The sequence below is a fragment of the Artemia franciscana genome, chromosome 7 (genome assembly GCF_032884065.1).
Source record: "Artemia franciscana chromosome 7, ASM3288406v1, whole genome shotgun sequence".
Classification (NCBI taxonomy): Eukaryota; Metazoa; Arthropoda; class Branchiopoda; order Anostraca; family Artemiidae; genus Artemia; species Artemia franciscana.
The window spans coordinates 5831622-5849900 of record NC_088869.1 but is presented as its reverse complement, the minus strand read 5'-3'; the positions used below and the strand labels follow the sequence as shown (position 1 = coordinate 5849900).

Below are 18279 nucleotides of genomic sequence, written 5' to 3'. Positions count from 1 at the left end.
ATAGAAATTACAAACCGGGACACAAATGACAAATCTATTTATATGCATAGACAATGAGACAGCGAAGAATGTAGTATATTCGCATGTTTTACGTAGTTAAAAACATATATATATATATATATATATATATATATATATATATATATATATATATATATATATATATATATATATATATATATATATATATATATGGATCAGGTGACGTCAACTAAAAAAAAACTTAAAAAAAAGGAAAAAACTGAAAAATAGAAGAGAAAAAGAAAACTAATAAAATTAAGAATAAAAATAAAAAAAATAAAAAAGATAAAAACTAAAAAAAAAAGTAAAAAGAAAAACGAAAAAAAAACTAAAAAAGCTAAAAAAAAAGGGTAAAAACCAATAAAAAAACTAAAAAGAAAAAAAGGAAAAAAACTAAAAAAAATTTTCATCTAAAAAACTAAAAAAAACTAAAAAAAGTAAAAACTAAAAGAACTAAAAAAGAAAAAAAAACTAAAAAAAGGAAAAAAACTGAAAAATAAAGGAGAAAAAGAAAACTAAAAAAATATAAATAAAAATAAAAAAACTAAAAAGATAAAAACTTCAAAAAAAAACTAAGATAAAAACTAAAAAAAAAAGTAAAAAGAAAAAACGAAAAAAAACTAAAAAAGCTAAAAAAAAAAGGTAAAAACCAATAAAAAACTAAAAAGAAAAAAAGGAAAAAAACTAAAAAAAATTTTCATCTAAAAAACTAAAAAAAACTAAAAAAGGTAAAAACTAAAAGAACTAAAAAAGAAAAAAAAAACTAAAAAAAGGAAAAAAACAGAAAAATAAAGGAGAAAAAGAAAACTAAAAAAATATAAATAAAAATAAAAAAACTAAAAAGATAAAAACTTCAAAAAAAAAACTAAAAGAAAAAAACTAAAAAACCTAAAAAACGACCGGGATACTGGGAATATAAATGACGACCGGGACACAGGGAATGTTCAATTAGCAATCACCATCAACAAAGCTCAAGGGCAATCATTAGAATCATGAGGTATAGATCTGAATATGGATTGTTTTTCCCATGGACAATTATATGTTGCATGTTCAAGAGTCGGTAAACCTGACAATCTAAATAAATGACGACACTCAAAGAGAAAGCGACCGGGACAAAAGGAATGTTCGATTAGCAATCAACAAAGCACCGGGACACAGGGAGTATAAATTACGACGACCGGGACACAGGGACATAACTACAAAGGGGACGCCGGGGTGCACAGGGGGATATATAAATGACGACGGCGACTCAGGGAATGGTCGATTAGCAATCACCATCAACAAAGCTCAAGGGCAATCATTAGAATCATGAGGTATAGATCTGAATACGGATTGTTTTCCCATGGACCATTATATGTTGCATGTTCAAGAGTCGGTAAACCTGACAATCTATTTATATGCACAGACAATGGGACAGCAAAGAATGTTGTATATTCGCAAGTTTTACGTAGTTAAAAACATATATATATATATATATATATATATATATATATATATATATATATATATATATATATATATATATATATATATATATATATATATATATATATATATATATATATATATATATCTATCTATATTCACAGGTGGGACATAGGGACACAACTACAATGGCGCGTAACTAATATGGCGCGTAACGACTTACGCGTGCGGGGGGGGCTTGGGGGTGGGGGGGCGCGAAGCGCCCCCACCAACTAGGTGTTGGGGTGGCGCGAAGCGCCACCCCAACAGCTAGTATATATATATATATATATATATATACTAGCTGTTGGGGTGGCGCTTCGCGCCACCCCAACACCTAGTTGGTGGGGGCGCTTCGCCCCCCCAACACCTAGTTGGCAACACCTAGTTGGCGCGTAAGTCGTTACGCGCCATAATAGTTACGCGCCATTGTAGTTGTGTCCCTATGTCCCACCTGTGAATATAGATATATATATATATATATATATATATATATATATATATATATATATATATATATATATATATATATATATATATATATATATATATATATATATATATATATATATATATATATATATATATATATATATATATATGGTTTTAACTACGTAAAACTTGCGAATATACAACATTCTTTGCTGTCCCATTGTCTTTGCATATAAATAGATTGTCAGGTTTACCGACTCTTGAACATGCAACATATAATGGTCCATGGGAAAACAATCTGTATTCAGATCTATACCTCATGATTCTAATGATTGCCCTTGAGCTTTGTTGATGGTGATTGCTAATCGACCATTCCCTGTCCCGGTGTCCCGGTCGTCATTTACATCCCCCTGTTTCCCCCGGTGTCCCCGTTGTAGTTGTGTCCCTGTGTCCCGGTCGTCATTTATATTCCCTGTGTCCCGGTCGTCATTTGTATCCCGGTGTCCCGGTCTGTATATACATTCGTTTTTTAGTTTTGTTTTTCTCCTTTATTTTTTTCCTTTTTTTTCTTTTTTAGCTTATTTAGATTTTTAGATTTTTTAGTTTTTTTATTAGTTTTTAGTTTTTTTTTCTTTTTAGTTTTTTTGTCCCGGTCGTCATTTATATCCCCCTGTTTCCCCCGGTGTCCCCGTTGTAGTTGTGTCCCTGTGTCCCGGTCGTCATTTATATTCCCTGTGTCCCGGTCGTCATTTGTATCCCGGTGTACCGGTCTGTATATACATTCGTTTTTTAGTTTTGTTTTTCTCCTTTATTTTTTTCCTTTTTTTTTCTTTTTTAGTTTATTTAGATTTTTAGATTTTTTAGTTTTTTTATTAGTTTTTAGTTTTTTTTTTCTTTTTAGTTTTTTTGTAGTTTTTACCTTCTTTTTAGTTTTGTTAATTTTTTTTTTTACTTATGTCCTGGTCGTCATTTATACTCCCTGTGTCCCGGTGCTTTGTTGATTGCTAATCGAACATTCCTTCTGTCCTGGTCGCTTTCTCTTTGAGTGTCGTCATTTATTTTTTTCTTTTTTAGTTCTTTTAGTTTTTACCTTTTTTAGTTTTTTTTAGTTTTTTAGATGAAATTTTTTTTTAGTTTTTTCCTTTTTTTCTTTTTAGTTTTTTATTGGTTTTTACCTTTATGTTAGCTTATTTTTCAGTTTTTTCCTTTTTTTTTAGTTTTTTTTTATTTTTTTTTTATTTTTTTTAGTTTTTTACCTTTTTTTAGTTTTTTTTAGTTTTTTAGCTTTTTTACTTTTTTTATTAGTTTTTAGTTTTTTTGTAGTTTTTGCCTTTTTTTAGTTTTTTCAGTTTTTTTTTTTAGTTTTTTATTGGTTTTTACCTTTATTTTAGCTTATTTTTCAGTTTTTTCCTTTTTTTTAGTTTTTTTTAGTTTTTAGTTTTTTTAGTTTTTTACCTTTTTTTAGTTTTTTTAGTTTTTTAGCTTTTTTATTTTTTTTATTAGTTTTTAGTTTTTTTTGTAGTTTTTGCCTTTTTTTTAGTTTTTTTAGTTTTTTAGCTTTTTTATTAGTTTTTAGTTTTTTTTGTAGTTTTTGCCTGTTTTTAGTTTTTTTAGTTTTTTAGCTTTTTTATTTTTTTTATTAGTTTTTAGTTTTTTTTGTAGTTTTTGCCTTTTTTTAGTTTTTTCAGTTTTGACAACACCTGATCCAGTTTTTTCAGGTGACGTCACCTGATCCACGATCCACAGATCCACAGACAACTTATTTTTATATATATAGATAGTTTTTTTTTTTACTTATGTCCTGGTCGTCATTTATACTCCCTGTGTCCCGGTGCTTTGTTGATTGCTAATCGAACATTCCTTTTGTCCTGGTCGCTTTCTCTTTGAGTTTCGTCATTTATTTTTTTCTTTTTTAGTTCTTTTAGTTTTTACCTTTTTTAGTTTTTTTTAGTTTTTTAGATGAAAATTTTTTTTAGTTTTTTCCTTTTTTTCTTTTTAGTTTTTTATTGGTTTTTACCTTTATTTTAGCTTATTTTTCAGTTTTTTCCTTTTTTTTAGTTTTTTTTTATTTTTTATTTTTTTTAGTTTTTTACCTTTTTTTAGTTTTTTTAGTTTTTTAGCTTTTTTACTTTTTTTATTAGTTTTTAGTTTTTTTTTGTAGTTTTTGCCTTTTTTTAGTTTTTTCAGTTTTTTTTTTAGTTTTTTATTGGTTTTTACCTTTATTTTAGCTTATTTTTCAGTTTTTTCCTTTTTTTTTAGTTTTTTTTAGTTTTTAGTTTTTTTAGTTTTTTACCTTTTTTTAGTTTTTTTAGTTTTTTAGCTTTTTTATTTTTTTTATTAGTTTTTAGTTTTTTTTGTAGTTTTTGCCTTTTTTTAGTTTTTTTAGTTTTTTAGCTTTTTTATTAGTTTTTAGTTTTTTTTGTAGTTTTTGCCTTTTTTTAGTTTTTTTAGTTTTTTAGCTTTTTTATTTTTTTTATTAGTTTTTAGTTTTTTTTTGTAGTTTTTGCCTTTTTTTAGTTTTTTCAGTTTTGACGTCACCTGATCCAGTTTTTTCAGGTGACGTCACCTGATCCATCCACAGATCCACAGACAACTTATTTTTATATATATAGATAGATATATCTATTCACAGGTTGGACACAGGGACACAACTACAATGGCGCGTAACGACTTACGCGCGCAGGGGGGCTTGGGGGGCTCGAAGCGCCCCACCAACTAGGTTTTGGGGTGGCGCTTGACACAAATCACGACCGGGACATAGGGAATATAAATGACGACCGGGAAACAGGGGCACAACTACAACGGGGACGCCGGGGGTACAGGCGGGATATATAAATGACGACCGGGACACAGGGATTGTTCGAATAGAAATTACAGACCGGGACACCGGGACACAAATGACGACCGGGACACCGGGACACAGGGAATATAAATGACAACCGGGACACTCAAAGAGAAATTACAAACTGGGACACCGGGACACAAATGACGACCGGGACACAGGGACACATCATTAGAATAATGAGGTATAGATCTGAATACGGATTGTTTTTCCCATGGACGATTATATGTTGCATGTTCAAGAGTCAGTAAACCTGACAATCTATTTATATGCATAGACAATGGGACAGCGAAGAATGTTGTATATTCGCATGTTTTACGTAGTTAAAAACATATATATATATATATATATATATATATATAATATATATATATATATATATATATATATATATATATATATATATATATATATATATATATATATATATATATATATATATATATATATATATATATATATATATATATATATATATATATATATATATATATATATATATATATATATATATATATATATATATATATATATCTATCTCTATTCACAGGTGGGACACAGGGACACAACTACAATGGCGCGTAACTAATATGGCGCGTAACGACTTACGCGCGGGCTTGGGGGGGCGCGAAGCAGCCCACCAACTAAGTGTTGGGGTGGCGCTTCGCGCCACCCCAACAGCTAGTATATATATATATATATATATATATATATATATATATATATATATATATATATATATATATATATATATATATATATATATATATATGACGTCTGAATTATTTCATCACATACCAATTCAAAAATGAATGTATTCAAGCAAGTAGCTCAGTTATATAACTACCTGTGTTGGCGCAGTGGGTTTGACCTTAGCGTGGTAATAAGGGACCCAGAGATCGAACCATGCTGCAGGAATGCACTACAGGGCCGACGCAGGGACCTTAGTAGTCAAGAAGCGTCGTTAATCCGATACAAATACAAATACAGTAGCTCAGTTGGTTAAGCGTTATGTTCCAGGTTCTAGGTCCGAGAGGTTCCAGGTTCGAACCTTGGCTTTAGCATTAATACAAAATAAGAAAAAAAAATTAAAAAAGATAAAAACTAAAAAGAAAATACTAAAAAAAACTAAAAAACTAAAAAAGGGTAAAAAACTAAAAACTAAAAAAGTAAAAAAAAAACTAAAAAAACCAAAAAAAAGGTAAAAACTAAAAACTAAAAAAACTAAAAACTGAAAAGGAAAAAAAACTAAAAAAAGGAAAAAAACTGACAAATAAAGGAGAAAAAGAAAACTAAAAAAAATAAAAATAAAAATTAAAAAAAAACAAAAAAGGTAAATGTATTCAAGCCGAAGTAGCTGAGTTGGTAAAGCGTTATGTTCCAGGTTCTAGGTCCGAGAGGTTCCAGGTTCAAACATTGGCTTTAGCATTAAAACAAAAGAAAAAAAAACTAAAAAAGAAAAAAAAAACTAAAAACAGGTAAAAACTACTAAATAACTAAGAAAGCTAAAAGACTAAAAAAAAGGTAAAAACTAAAAAAGAAAAAAAAAACTAAAAAAAGGGTAAAAACAGCAAAAAAACAAAAAAGAAAAAAAAACTAAAAACTGAAAAAGAAAAAAAACTAAAAAAAGGAAAAAAACTGAAAAATAAAGCAGAAAAAGAAAACTAAAAAATAAAAAATAAAAAAAAATAAAAAAGTTAAAAGGTACAAAATTTGACTTTTGTATTACGATCAGGGCTGCTCATAACCCTTGGCAACTTTCCCCCTTTAGTAATTGCAACTATTATGCTTTTTGTCTTTTCAAACGCAGTCGAAGTCTTTGCATTACTACTTCTGCTGAATAAAGAAAATTTTGAAATAGTATTATCTGGTATTTCCAATGCTTCTCCATTGGGTTTTTTCCAGTCAAGTATAGAAAATGGCTTTTCGTTCATTGCATCCTTGCGTGCACGTCCCATGTGCTCCCCGAGTTTAATGGCTAGTCTTCATTCAAAAAGCGTAATAGTGAAATAGTTGAAATGTCACCATCTTCCGGTAGTTCTGGAATGTTTTCTTTCTAATCAATTTTAATATCAGATGATTGAATCCTGGTTGGTGGTTTCATGTGTTTCCACTTGTTAATTTCAGGTTTTAATCCCGAAAAAGTAATCTTCGAAGCGTGATGGGTTTCTATGTCAAAACCAAAATCATGAACATTACAAAATTGGACATTTGTATTACGATCAGGGCTGCTCATATACCTTGGCAATTTTCCCCCTTTACTAATTGCAACTATTACGCTTTTTGTCTCATCAAGCGTAGTCGAAGTCTTTGCATTACTACTTCTACTGAATAAAGAAAATTTAAAAAATTTTGGCTTAGTATAGAAAACTAAAAAAAAATACTAAAGAAAAAACTAAAAAAAAATATAAAAAATAAAAAAAGGAAAAAACCTGTAAAAAAAAAGACAGAAAAAAAAAATAATTCAAGAAGCGTCGTTAATTCTTAAAAAATGACAATAAAAAGAAAACTAAAAAAAAGAAACTAAAAAGAAAAAATTTAGGTCTGTGGGGTTGGGGGAGGGTCGGGGTAGGGGGGCTTAGGGGGTGGGTGGATTTCCAAGAAAAACTAGCAAGTGAGAAAAATTTTGCCGTTTTCGGTGGATTCTAGCCTAGAGAGTATTATTTTGATTAGTTTCAACAGTAAGATGTTATTTTGAAAACCAATTTACTGGTATTTTAAAAACAGCCTGGAAGTACACGCTTGAAATTACACTAGCCAAAAACCATTTACAGGAAATTTTCAGTTCCTTGGCTTGAAAAGCAAGCATTATTAAACTTCAAAAATTTACAACAGATAATAATGAAAAATTTCAATAGCAAAATCTGCTAAATTTTTAGTATAGCTAAGAGGTTGTTGAAGTGTTTTCCAGGTTGAAGCTATTGTCTTATGAGAGGACCTCAACCATTCCCCGTATCTAAGAGAGATAAGTAGTGTTTCTGTAAGAAAGTAGGTATTAGAATGTTGCGGAGAAAAGTATTTTTTACTTTCCTCTCCCATGCCAAATGAGCCGAATTCAGAGTATAAAGACTTCAGCAGCTACTTTGAAGTCATTTTAATTTCAAACATTTGCCAATTCTGTAAAACTATGTATTCTGAAATTTTTGTCGAGCACTTCTTCTGATACTCCCAGAATATTGAGTTTGGTTTATTTTTAATATTAACCGCATTAATAAAAAAACTCAAAATACAAAAAATATTTTGTATATTATATTTTAAAACACCAGGTTTTAACTAGAAATCTGTATAGCAAACTGGCTAAAAATTCCTTTATATGATTTGCTTTTCAATGTTCTCAATTGCTACACATAACATTTCCTCAGAAGGTGAGTGAGAAAAATGGCAGAAACAAGAGGTGAGATAAGAGGAAGGGCTCTAAACGACAGAGTTATTCAGTTTTGTTTTCTAAAACTGTTTTCATGGCTGATTTACTGGATTTTTGCATTCACAGTAATACTACTAACGATGACTCTCGTCGAATTAGGTGTGAATATCAACAGTTCAGTTGTATGGTTATTATTTCAATATTTTATGTTTGGTTTTATTGTATTTATGTTCCTCCCTGAGTGGGTAAAATTACACGCTACTTTTTTCATCATTGATAGTAAGGACATAAGACTTTGTACATTGTTTCTATTTTGGATACTGCTTGTCGGGAAACCAGCAAAGCATATATCCATTACATTAGAAAATATGTCTAAATCAGCAGAGTGCATTTTAGATACAACAAATGAAAAGATGGATAATTTGGTTAGAAATTTGATGAAGGATGAAGACGTAAAAAAAATAACTGACATGCTGAAAGAAGTTAACGCTATTAACGGTGCACTTAAGATTATTATCAGTCTTTTCAAATTTTTAAATTTCCTGGCATTTATTGGTGTATGCCCAATAATATGGGAATTTATTAAGAGAATTTTAGGACCCATGCAAAACATATACAGCTACTTATACTCAAAAGCAGGTAAATTGATTTTTATAACAAAGGATATTGATAAAGAAGACAGAAGGATGCATCCTACTTTGAAAATTCTTCCCTTAAAAAGTAAAAATAAAAGAAAATACATGCTAGCAAGGAGTATCGGTTCACCCCTTCCTTTGTTACGAAATCTTGGGTACTACTTGTGGATTTTGTTGAAATTACTGCTAATAACATTAGCAGTAATTTCTGTAGATGATAACTTCAGCAGGATTTATAATGGAACTAATAACACATTGAAAAATGTTCTTGATATTGACCTAAAAATATTTGGTATGGTTCTACCTGGAACTAGCTTCATAATGAAAGGTTTTGTTAATGTTATTAAAGACAAAATAGATATGTTTCAGGATCAGTTAAGTTTAAAGGATTACAAAATGTGCTTATTGCCAATTCCTGACTCGGTATCAGTCTTTACCCCTATGGTGAGATTAATTTTTTTTTATATTTTAAATTGTATTTTAGCTACTTATCAAGAAAAACTCAAAGAAACACTTCTTCATTGTTGTTATCCAAAAAGGCAGAGAGAGCATGAGCTAGTCTTGAGGGAAAAAATATTACGAGAAAGCCAGAGGAAGCTAGCACAAAGGCATATGGCCGCAAAAACTACGGGATCTGCTGTGTCCGACAGCAAATATAAATCTTATTTGTTGTCGTATGATATTGTAGATGAAGAAGATCTACCAACACATAATTATTACCAGTAGCTGTTGACTTACTTGCAACTTTAGCTGTTGGTTTAGTTACCCCAGGAGCTCTCGGCTTAGTTGGACCTGTAGCTTTTGGCTTAGTTTTGTGAGAAGTCCCTTTTTATTATTTATTTATTGCCTTATATTATCTATATATATAAAAATATGTTGTCTGTGTGTCGAGTGACGTCATGTCATCAGGACGTCATGAAGATAGTTGTCGTCATGTTTGTTATGACGATGACGCCATTAAAAGTATTTAAGAAAATTGTCTAAAGACAAATTTTAATTGTAAGAAGATCGTGGACGGAAAAATGTTTAATTGTAAAATGACTGAAGAACCTACAATGACAACAGCCGAGGAAGCTGCTCAAAGAGTCTATGCCAAAAAACTTGCGGCTGATAGAGAAAGTAAGAAAAGAAAGCGTGCCGAGGAATCACAAGAACAGCAAGAAAACAGGCTTGCGGGTAAAGAACGCAAAACCGCGCAGTTAGATGAAAATCCACCTGGACAGCGAGAGTCAAAACATATCAAACTGAAAATGATCATACAATAGTCGTTTATAAAAAAAGGAAAACACAACCAAAAGATTTCAAACGGCGCTTGGAAACAACTCGTTCTACAATAGTTACACTGTCATAGCTCTTCATCCTCACATTTGTTACAAATACCCGTGTTCTTTTTTTTTTCTTTTTTTGAATTGTCTTTCGTCCTAAAAAGCATAATACTCTGTTGCTTTTACAACTACTACTAATACAACACTAACACTACAACTACTATCACCAAAAATACTCTGATACTAATACTACTAAGGCCAAGTCTATGCAGGTAAAATTTGAGAGAATACTGATGGCAAATTCGAACTAACAAAAGACGACATGCGCATTTAGATTTTAAAAATAGCGTATCTAAAGAATTGATTTATATATTCAGTTGAAACTCCCAAAGTATGCTTAAAGTGGAAGATCAATTGACCAAAAGGCAATATGCGCTCCTACTACTAATATTACTGCCACTATTCTTTAATAGCTGCAATAGCTGGGGGGAAATCCTTAATGCGGCAAATGTATTTTTTTGCATACCTCGTTCATTTTTCTTTTTGTATGAAGACGGGTTTTCACTAAATAATAACACTAATACTAATTATCACTGGTTCAAAACTTTTCACGTCAATTCTAGAGGATGCAACTGTGTTCTCATCTATTTTCTGATGTTTTGCTTTAGGCTGACGGAGCAGATCCAAGGTTCCGCTGTTTACAGATGAAGAGAGGCAAAAAATACAAATGGGGTAGCCCAAGCTCCGTTGGTACCCCCTTCCTGAAACGCTAATTCTGTATCCATCCCTGATCCTCCCATTAGCTACCAACAGCTATCTTCGGGTTTTAGTTCTACATTGTCAGTTTTTATTATTTACTAGTTTTCATATTATTATACCATTATGATTCTCCTATTACTTCATATTCATTAGTTTTCATTAGAATTCTAGTTTCTAATTTTTTGGCATCATTTCCACAGGATTCAATTGTATTCTGATGTATTTTCTTTTTTTTTTAATATTATCTTATTTGGAATAATTCACCATTGGAAATAAAACCATCATTGTCCATATCATAAATCCTAAAGGCGAAACGTAGTTTTGATTCTTTGTCTCCCTTCACACTAAATTGTGAAACTCCTTGAATAAATTCTGAAAAAAAAATTAAAAAACTAATGTTAGAATTCCCAGAAATACAAAAAATAAAAAAACTTTCAGAAGATCTTGTCAGCATAAAATGAATTTTCTAATAAGTGATCGATGATAATAGCCAGGTCCTGTAAAGTGACCCCAACTCTGTGGGAAGTTTATAAAGCACAGAGCTCCTCATAACACCCCTCAAAACACTGAATGAAAATGTTTGGATTAAATATTTTAAGAACGAGTTCGCGAGGGTATCACCTCCCGATGATAGCCATGAAGTTTAATGTGAGTCTGAGTTTGGTCAGTGTCTTGGCCTACTACCAAGACACTGACAAAATTCTACTTAAAATTATTTTTAACAGTGGCCTTGCTCCGGATGTATTCTGTACCGGTTTAATAGCTCCTGTCATTGAGAGGGGTAAATCGCCATCTAAGTGTAGTTAGCATTGAAAAATAACCGTCTCTTCATAACTATGTAAACTGACGGAGTTGCTTATAATTGATGAGATAAATTCAGCGTGTTATGCATCTGATAACTAATTTGGATTAAAAAAAATTTCTTAGTCATGTCAACGCAATCTACAAATTTATTTAATTGGTGCGAAAAATACTACATCTTGCAGGTCATGATGCGAGAAGGGCGTTTGATTCAATAAACCCACAAATACTTGTTTCAGCTCGGCAACGAGGTTTAAATAGATCTATAGTAGTACCTTTTCGTAGTATGTATTGACGGCTTCGTTTTAACTCGAAGTTTCCTTCAGCTAATAAAACCTTTATTTCGCAAGCGATAGTTCCGATGAGAAAGGGTTTTGGTCCGGGTGCCGTTTCTTCGCCACCCCTCTATAATAATAGCGATGTATCAGCACAAATGAATCTCATGACAAGTTTTATTTTTGTGGTCTGGATTTATTGTTATTAAATATGCAGACGACATTCTAAATTTAAGTAAGTCGTTATCTCAAATTGAAGAAAACTATACAATTTTATGTGAACAGTATGCTTCTATGGTCCTAGAGTTCAATGCGAGTAAGAGCGAGGTAGGCAGATTTTCTGGTAATCGTAGTTATTATCGGTCGCAAAGTCCAGTGCTAGGTGATAATGTTACTGAATTTGTGCCTACTATGCGTTATCTAAATTTGCCAATTTCGCCAGATTTGAAAAGTACTCGTGCTGCCCTTCTTAAACATTTCTAAGTTCTAAGAGTTCTGGGATTAGAGGTGCTTCTGGATCGTTTAAAAGAGCAAACGCTTTCTGTAACCGTATTGTGTTGGCCTGCCCTTATAATGTGTTTGGGATCCTATATGTACTTTCTTTAGTGCTGTTTTGGAGACTTTTTATGGAGATGGATAAAAAATGATTCATAATGATTTGTACAAGTATGAGAAGTTATCAATGAGAATTCCAATTTGGGATCACAATCGAAGGATTACCCGTAGATATGCGATAGCTAACCCAAGTCTCGCCGCATCGGAACGGTATACAGCTTTTCGTAATCCGCTTTATCCGAATCACATTTTTTGTTCAATACAGCTGTGTGAATTGTTGTGTATAACTGGACTAATGTAATTTTTTTATCATTTGTTTTTTGTTGTTGTCTACAGTGTAACATTTTATGGCTTTAGTGGCTAATAAAAATAATTATTATTATTATTTGGTATTTTCCTAGGAAAATGGAACTAAAAAAAGGTGATATCTTAAAACAGTAGTTTCAAATAGTGTTTGATTACGAAAATTAATTGTTGAAAAAGTCAGCCAAATGAAAACACAACTTAACTCAGAAAAAGATTGGATATCAAAAGATTCCTATAGAATTTGAAGTTGAGTAGTTGTGTCTCTCATTAGAACTAAAATGGCAAATCTCAAAGGCAGAACTTGACGGACTCCCCATACGCTTAAGGAAAAAGCAACCCCTTTGTGACAGCCGTATTACATGTCCCAGATTTATCAAAACCTGTTAAATGAAAACTAACCTTTAAAATCCACCTCTCCATTTCCATCGCTATCAAATATATCGATGACTCTTTGAAAAAGGGGATTTTGTTGCAACTCGGGCAAAGTCATAAATTCATCTACACTTAATGAGCCAGAATTGTCCAAATCAAGTTTTCTAAAACGTTTTCCAAGCCGCCTTATTTCATCCGGGTCAACTGAAAAAATAAAACAAAAAACGTTAGTTAAAAACTGCATTCCTGAATCAAAAACTGAGTTTCCGAAATCATCTTATTCGATCTTTACTGAAAAAATTCAAATGAATGTGCAATGTCAATTTAATATACATATTGCTGATATTTTTTCCTTAAAATCTATATTAATTTTTGACACTAGTGTCCTGGTTGAACTTCACTGAAGTAAGGATGCTAGGACTGTTATATAAAATTTTCATTTTAGTTTCATTGATCTTATGTTTTTGTAAGTCCTTTTTTTTTTAAATATTTATGTTTTGCTGAGGACGGCCCTGGGACATTGGGCCGAAATATTCATTCAAATTAGAATACCACTGTCTCACGAAAATAATTCCCTACTGTTCTTCTTGTTTCTGATGGAAAGACAGAGTGGTCTTCATCGACTATTTATGTTTGTTATGGAAAATGATGGGCGTGAGGGGGATCTCTCAAATCACTTTGACGCTTAAAAAGGGCATTTTAACTTCCAATTTAAAATCAAATGAGACCCATCTGAATTTAATACAAACATCCAGTCCATAAAAACCATGTATGCCTCCAGGGCATAGCTTCAAACCCTTGCCCAGGGCTCTGGGGGAGGGGGTGGTGTGTGCCAGCCCTGGAGGCATTGTCATATGTTCTTTGGGCTATTTCAAACAAAACCGCACAATTTCAATCAGATATATTGAATCCAATCAGAAGTTGGATGGGGAGGGGGGACTAATTCTCTTAAAAGAGAATTACAACTTCCGATTTCAGCAAATTGAGCCACCTCTAAAGTTTATACAACGATCCCTTCGATAAGAACCCTAAACACCCCAGGTGCATAACCTACAACCCTCAGGCTCTAGTGGTTTGTATCAACCTCAAAAGCCTTGTTATATGATATTTGGACTATTGAATAATCTATTGGATACATCTCGGAAAAAAATGACGTGTTTGTGAGTGTGTAATTTCTATTAGATGCATTTCGTTACAATACGACGTGTGTGTGCGGGGGGGGGGGTAGCTACCCTCCAATTACTGACTCTTAAAAAGAGCCTTACGACTAAAGACGTGCGACGCTGAGAAAGTGAGCGAGTCAAAAATGAAAATGAAAAGCAAAGACACATGCGGTTAGAAGAAAAGCCGCGGAGCGTCGAAAATGAAAACCAAAGACAAAAGGGCTAGAAGACATGCGACACCGAGCATGTGAGCGAGTCAAAACTGAAAATGAAGAGCAAAGACACGTGCAGTTAGAAGACATGCAACACCCCGCACGTGACCAAGTCAAAAATGAAAATGAAGAGCAAAGACACACGCGATTAGAAAACAGGAACCACCGAAAATATCAGTGAGTCAATGAAAATCAATCTGGACAGCGATATTAAAACGTGTCAAAATCGAAAATGATAGCGATTATGATTGGGTATGGGATTTGACATGGAGTCATCAATAAGGACATAAGGACATCAATGCCTACCATACCTTTGATGTCAAAAACCTGGACTATACAAATCGTTGGAAGCGAAAAAAGTTCTTGTCCCACCACCTGACCAATTAAAAGAGACAAAGGTTCGGCGATATGTCTTTCATAACGACAAAAGACAAGCCGAGGCAGAAGTTTAAGGCCAAATAAAAAGAAACATAATTTTGTAAAGGCAATACTTCTAATTTAAGGCCCATTTGGACATCATGACATAAAGATAAGCCACAAAATGTCTGTGTTTAAAAAACAAGCGACAGTGAGAATCAATATATAGAAGCATACTATGTGCCGAGTGCCGGCGGCGAAGCCACCTAGCTCTCGGTGCATACCTAGTTGGTGGGGGCGCTTCGCCCCCCCCCAAGCCCCCCGCGCGCGTAAGTCGTTACGCACCATTGTAGTTGTATCCCTGTGTCCCACCAGTGAATATAGAAAGATATATATATATATATATATATATATATATATATATATATATATATATATATGTATATATATATATATATATATATATACATATATATATATATATATATATATATATATATATATATATATATATATATATATATATATATATATATATATATATATATATATATATATATATATATATATATATATATATATATATATATATTGTCTGTGCATATAAATAGATTGTCAGGTTTACCGACTCTTGAACATGCAACATAATACCCTGTGTTCCCATCGTCATTTATATATCCCCCTGTGCCCCCGGCACCCCCCTTGTAGTTGTGTCCCTGTGTCCCGGTCGTCATTTATATTCCCTGTGTCCCAGTCGTCATTTGTGTCCCGGTCTGTAATTTATCTTTGAGTGTCCCAGTCTGTAATTTCTCTTTGAGTGTCCCGGTCGTCATTTATATCCTGTGTCCCACCTGTGAATAGAGATAGATATAAATATATATTTTTAACTACGTAAAACATGCGAATATACAACATTCTTCGCTGTCCCATTGTCTGTGCATATAAATAGCATTTATATTCCCTGTGTCCCAGTATCCCGGTCGTCATTTGTGTCCCGGTGTCCCGGTCTGTAATTTCTATTCAAACAATCCCTGTGTCTCAGTCGTCAATTATATATCCCGCCTGTGCCCCCGGCGTCCCCGTTGTAGTTGTGTCCCTGTGTCCCGGTCGTCATTTATATTCCCGGTCGTGATTTGTGTCCGGGTGTCCCAGTCTGTAATTTTTCTTTGAGGTTCCCGGTCTTCATTTATATTCCCTCTGTGTCGGTCGTCATTTGTGTCCCGGTCTGTAATTTATCTTTGAGTGTTTTTTCTTTTTAGTTTTTTTACATTTTTTCAGTTTTTTTTTCTTCTTTATTTTTCAGCGTCACTATGAAGTACATATCGCCGAACCTTTGTTTTTTAACTTAAATCTGGTAGGCATTGATGACCTTATCCAAGTCAAAATCCCAAACCGAATCATCATCGCTATCATTTTCAGTTTTGATATGTTTTGACTCTCGCTTTCCAGGTGGATTTTCATCTAACTGCGCGGTTTTGCGTTCTTTAGCCGCAAGCCTGTTTTCTTGCTGTTCTTGTGATTCCTCGGCACGCTTTCTTTTCTTACTTTCTCTATCAGCTGCAAGCCTGTTTTCTTGCTGTTCTTGTGATTCCTCGGCACGCTTTCTTTTCTTACTTTCTCTATCAGCAGCAAGTTTTTTGGCATAGACTCTTTGAGCAGCTTCATCGGCTGTTGCCATTGTAGGTTCTTCAGTCATTTTACAATTAAACATTTTTCCGTGAACGCATGTCTTAAATATCTTGAATGATGTCACCGTCAAAGCAAAAATGACGACAACTAATTTCATGACGTCAGCCGACACAGAAACATGACGTCACCTGATCCACAGATCCACAGACAGACAACTTATTTTTATATATATATAGATATATATATATATATATATATATATATATATATATATATATATATATATATATATATATATATATATATATATATATTTAACTACGTAAAACTTACGAATATACAACATTCTTTGCTGTCCCATTGTCTGTGCATATAAATAGAATGTCAGGTTTAAAGACTCTTGAACATGCAACATATAATGGTCCATGGGAAAACAATCCGTATTCAGATCTATACCTCATGATTCTAATGATTGCCCTTGAGCTTTGTTGATGGTGATTGCTAATCGACGATTCCCTGTGTCGCCATCGTCATTTATATATCCCCCTGAGCCCCCCGGCGTCCCTGTTGTAGTTGTGTCCCTGTGTCCTGGTCGTCATGTCCCGGTGTCCCGGTCGTCATTTGTGTCGGTCTGTATATACATTCGTTTTTGAATTGGTCTTTTTTTAGGTTTAGTTTTTTACCTTTTTTTAGTTTTTTTTTTTTTTTTTTTTAGTTTTGTTTTTCTCCTTTATTTTTCATTTTTTTTTCCTTTTTCATTTTATTTTCTTTTTTAGTTTTTTTTTAGCTTTTTAGCTTTTTAGTTTTTTATTAGTTTTTAGTTTTTTTTCTTTTTCTTTTTTTGTAGTTTTTAACTTTTTTTATTTTTTATTTTTTTTTACTTATGTCCTGGTCGTCATTTATACTCCCTGTGGCTCGGTCGTCATTTGTGTCCCGGTGATTTGTTGATGGTGATTGCTAATCGAACATTCCTTGTGTCCCGGTCGTCATTTATATTCCCATGTGCCGGTGTCCCGGTCGTCATTTGTGTCCCGATGTCCCGGTCTGTAATTTCGTCAGTCGAAAACATGACGTCAGTCGACACAGAAACATGACGTCACCTGACAGATCCACAGACAGACAACTTATTTTTATATATATAGATATATATATATATATATATATATATATATATATATATATATATATATATATATATATATATATATATATATATATATATATATATATATATATATATATATATTTTTAACTACACAAAACTTGCGAATATACAACATTCTTGGCTGTCCCATTGTCTGTGCATATAAATAGATTGTCAGGTTTACCGACTCTTGAATATGCAACATATAATTGTCCATGGGAAAAACAATCTGCATTCAGATCTATACCTCATTATTCTAATGATTGCCCTTGAGCTTTGTTGATGGTGATTGCTAATCGAACATTCCCTGTGTCCCCGTCGTCATTTATATATCCCCCTGTGCCCCCCGGCGTCCCCGTTGTAGTTGTTTCCCTGTGTCCCGGTCGTCATTTGTGTCCCAGTCTGTAATTTCTCTTTGAGTGTCGCAGTCGTCATTTATATTCCCTGTGTCCCGGTTGTCATTTGTGTTCCAGTGTCCCGGTCTGTAATTTCTCTTTGAGCGTCCTGGTCTTCATTTATATTCCCTGTGTCCCGGTCGTCATTTGTGTCCCGGTGCTTTGTTGATGGCTCTTTGAGTGTCGCGGTCGTCATTTATATTCCCTGTGTCCCGGTTGTTATTTGTGTTCCAGTGTCCCGGTCTGTAATTTCTCTTTGAGTGTCCTGGTCGTCATTTATATTCCCTG

At 32.8% G+C, this 18279-nt stretch overlaps 1 protein-coding gene across 1 annotated transcript in view; it reads right to left on the bottom strand.

The window, feature by feature from the left end:
* The window catches only part of LOC136028667 (elongation factor 1-gamma-like), a 100431-nt gene that overhangs the window by 68336 nt on the left and 13816 nt on the right, over positions 1-18279 (bottom strand). The window contains exons 2-3 of the mRNA XM_065706494.1: positions 13119-13295; positions 11047-11154 (exon numbers count right to left, since the gene is read on the bottom strand). Of these exons, the coding sequence (XP_065562566.1) occupies positions 11047-11154; positions 13119-13295 (285 nt within the window). The remainder of the gene's footprint in view (positions 1-11046; positions 11155-13118; positions 13296-18279) is intronic.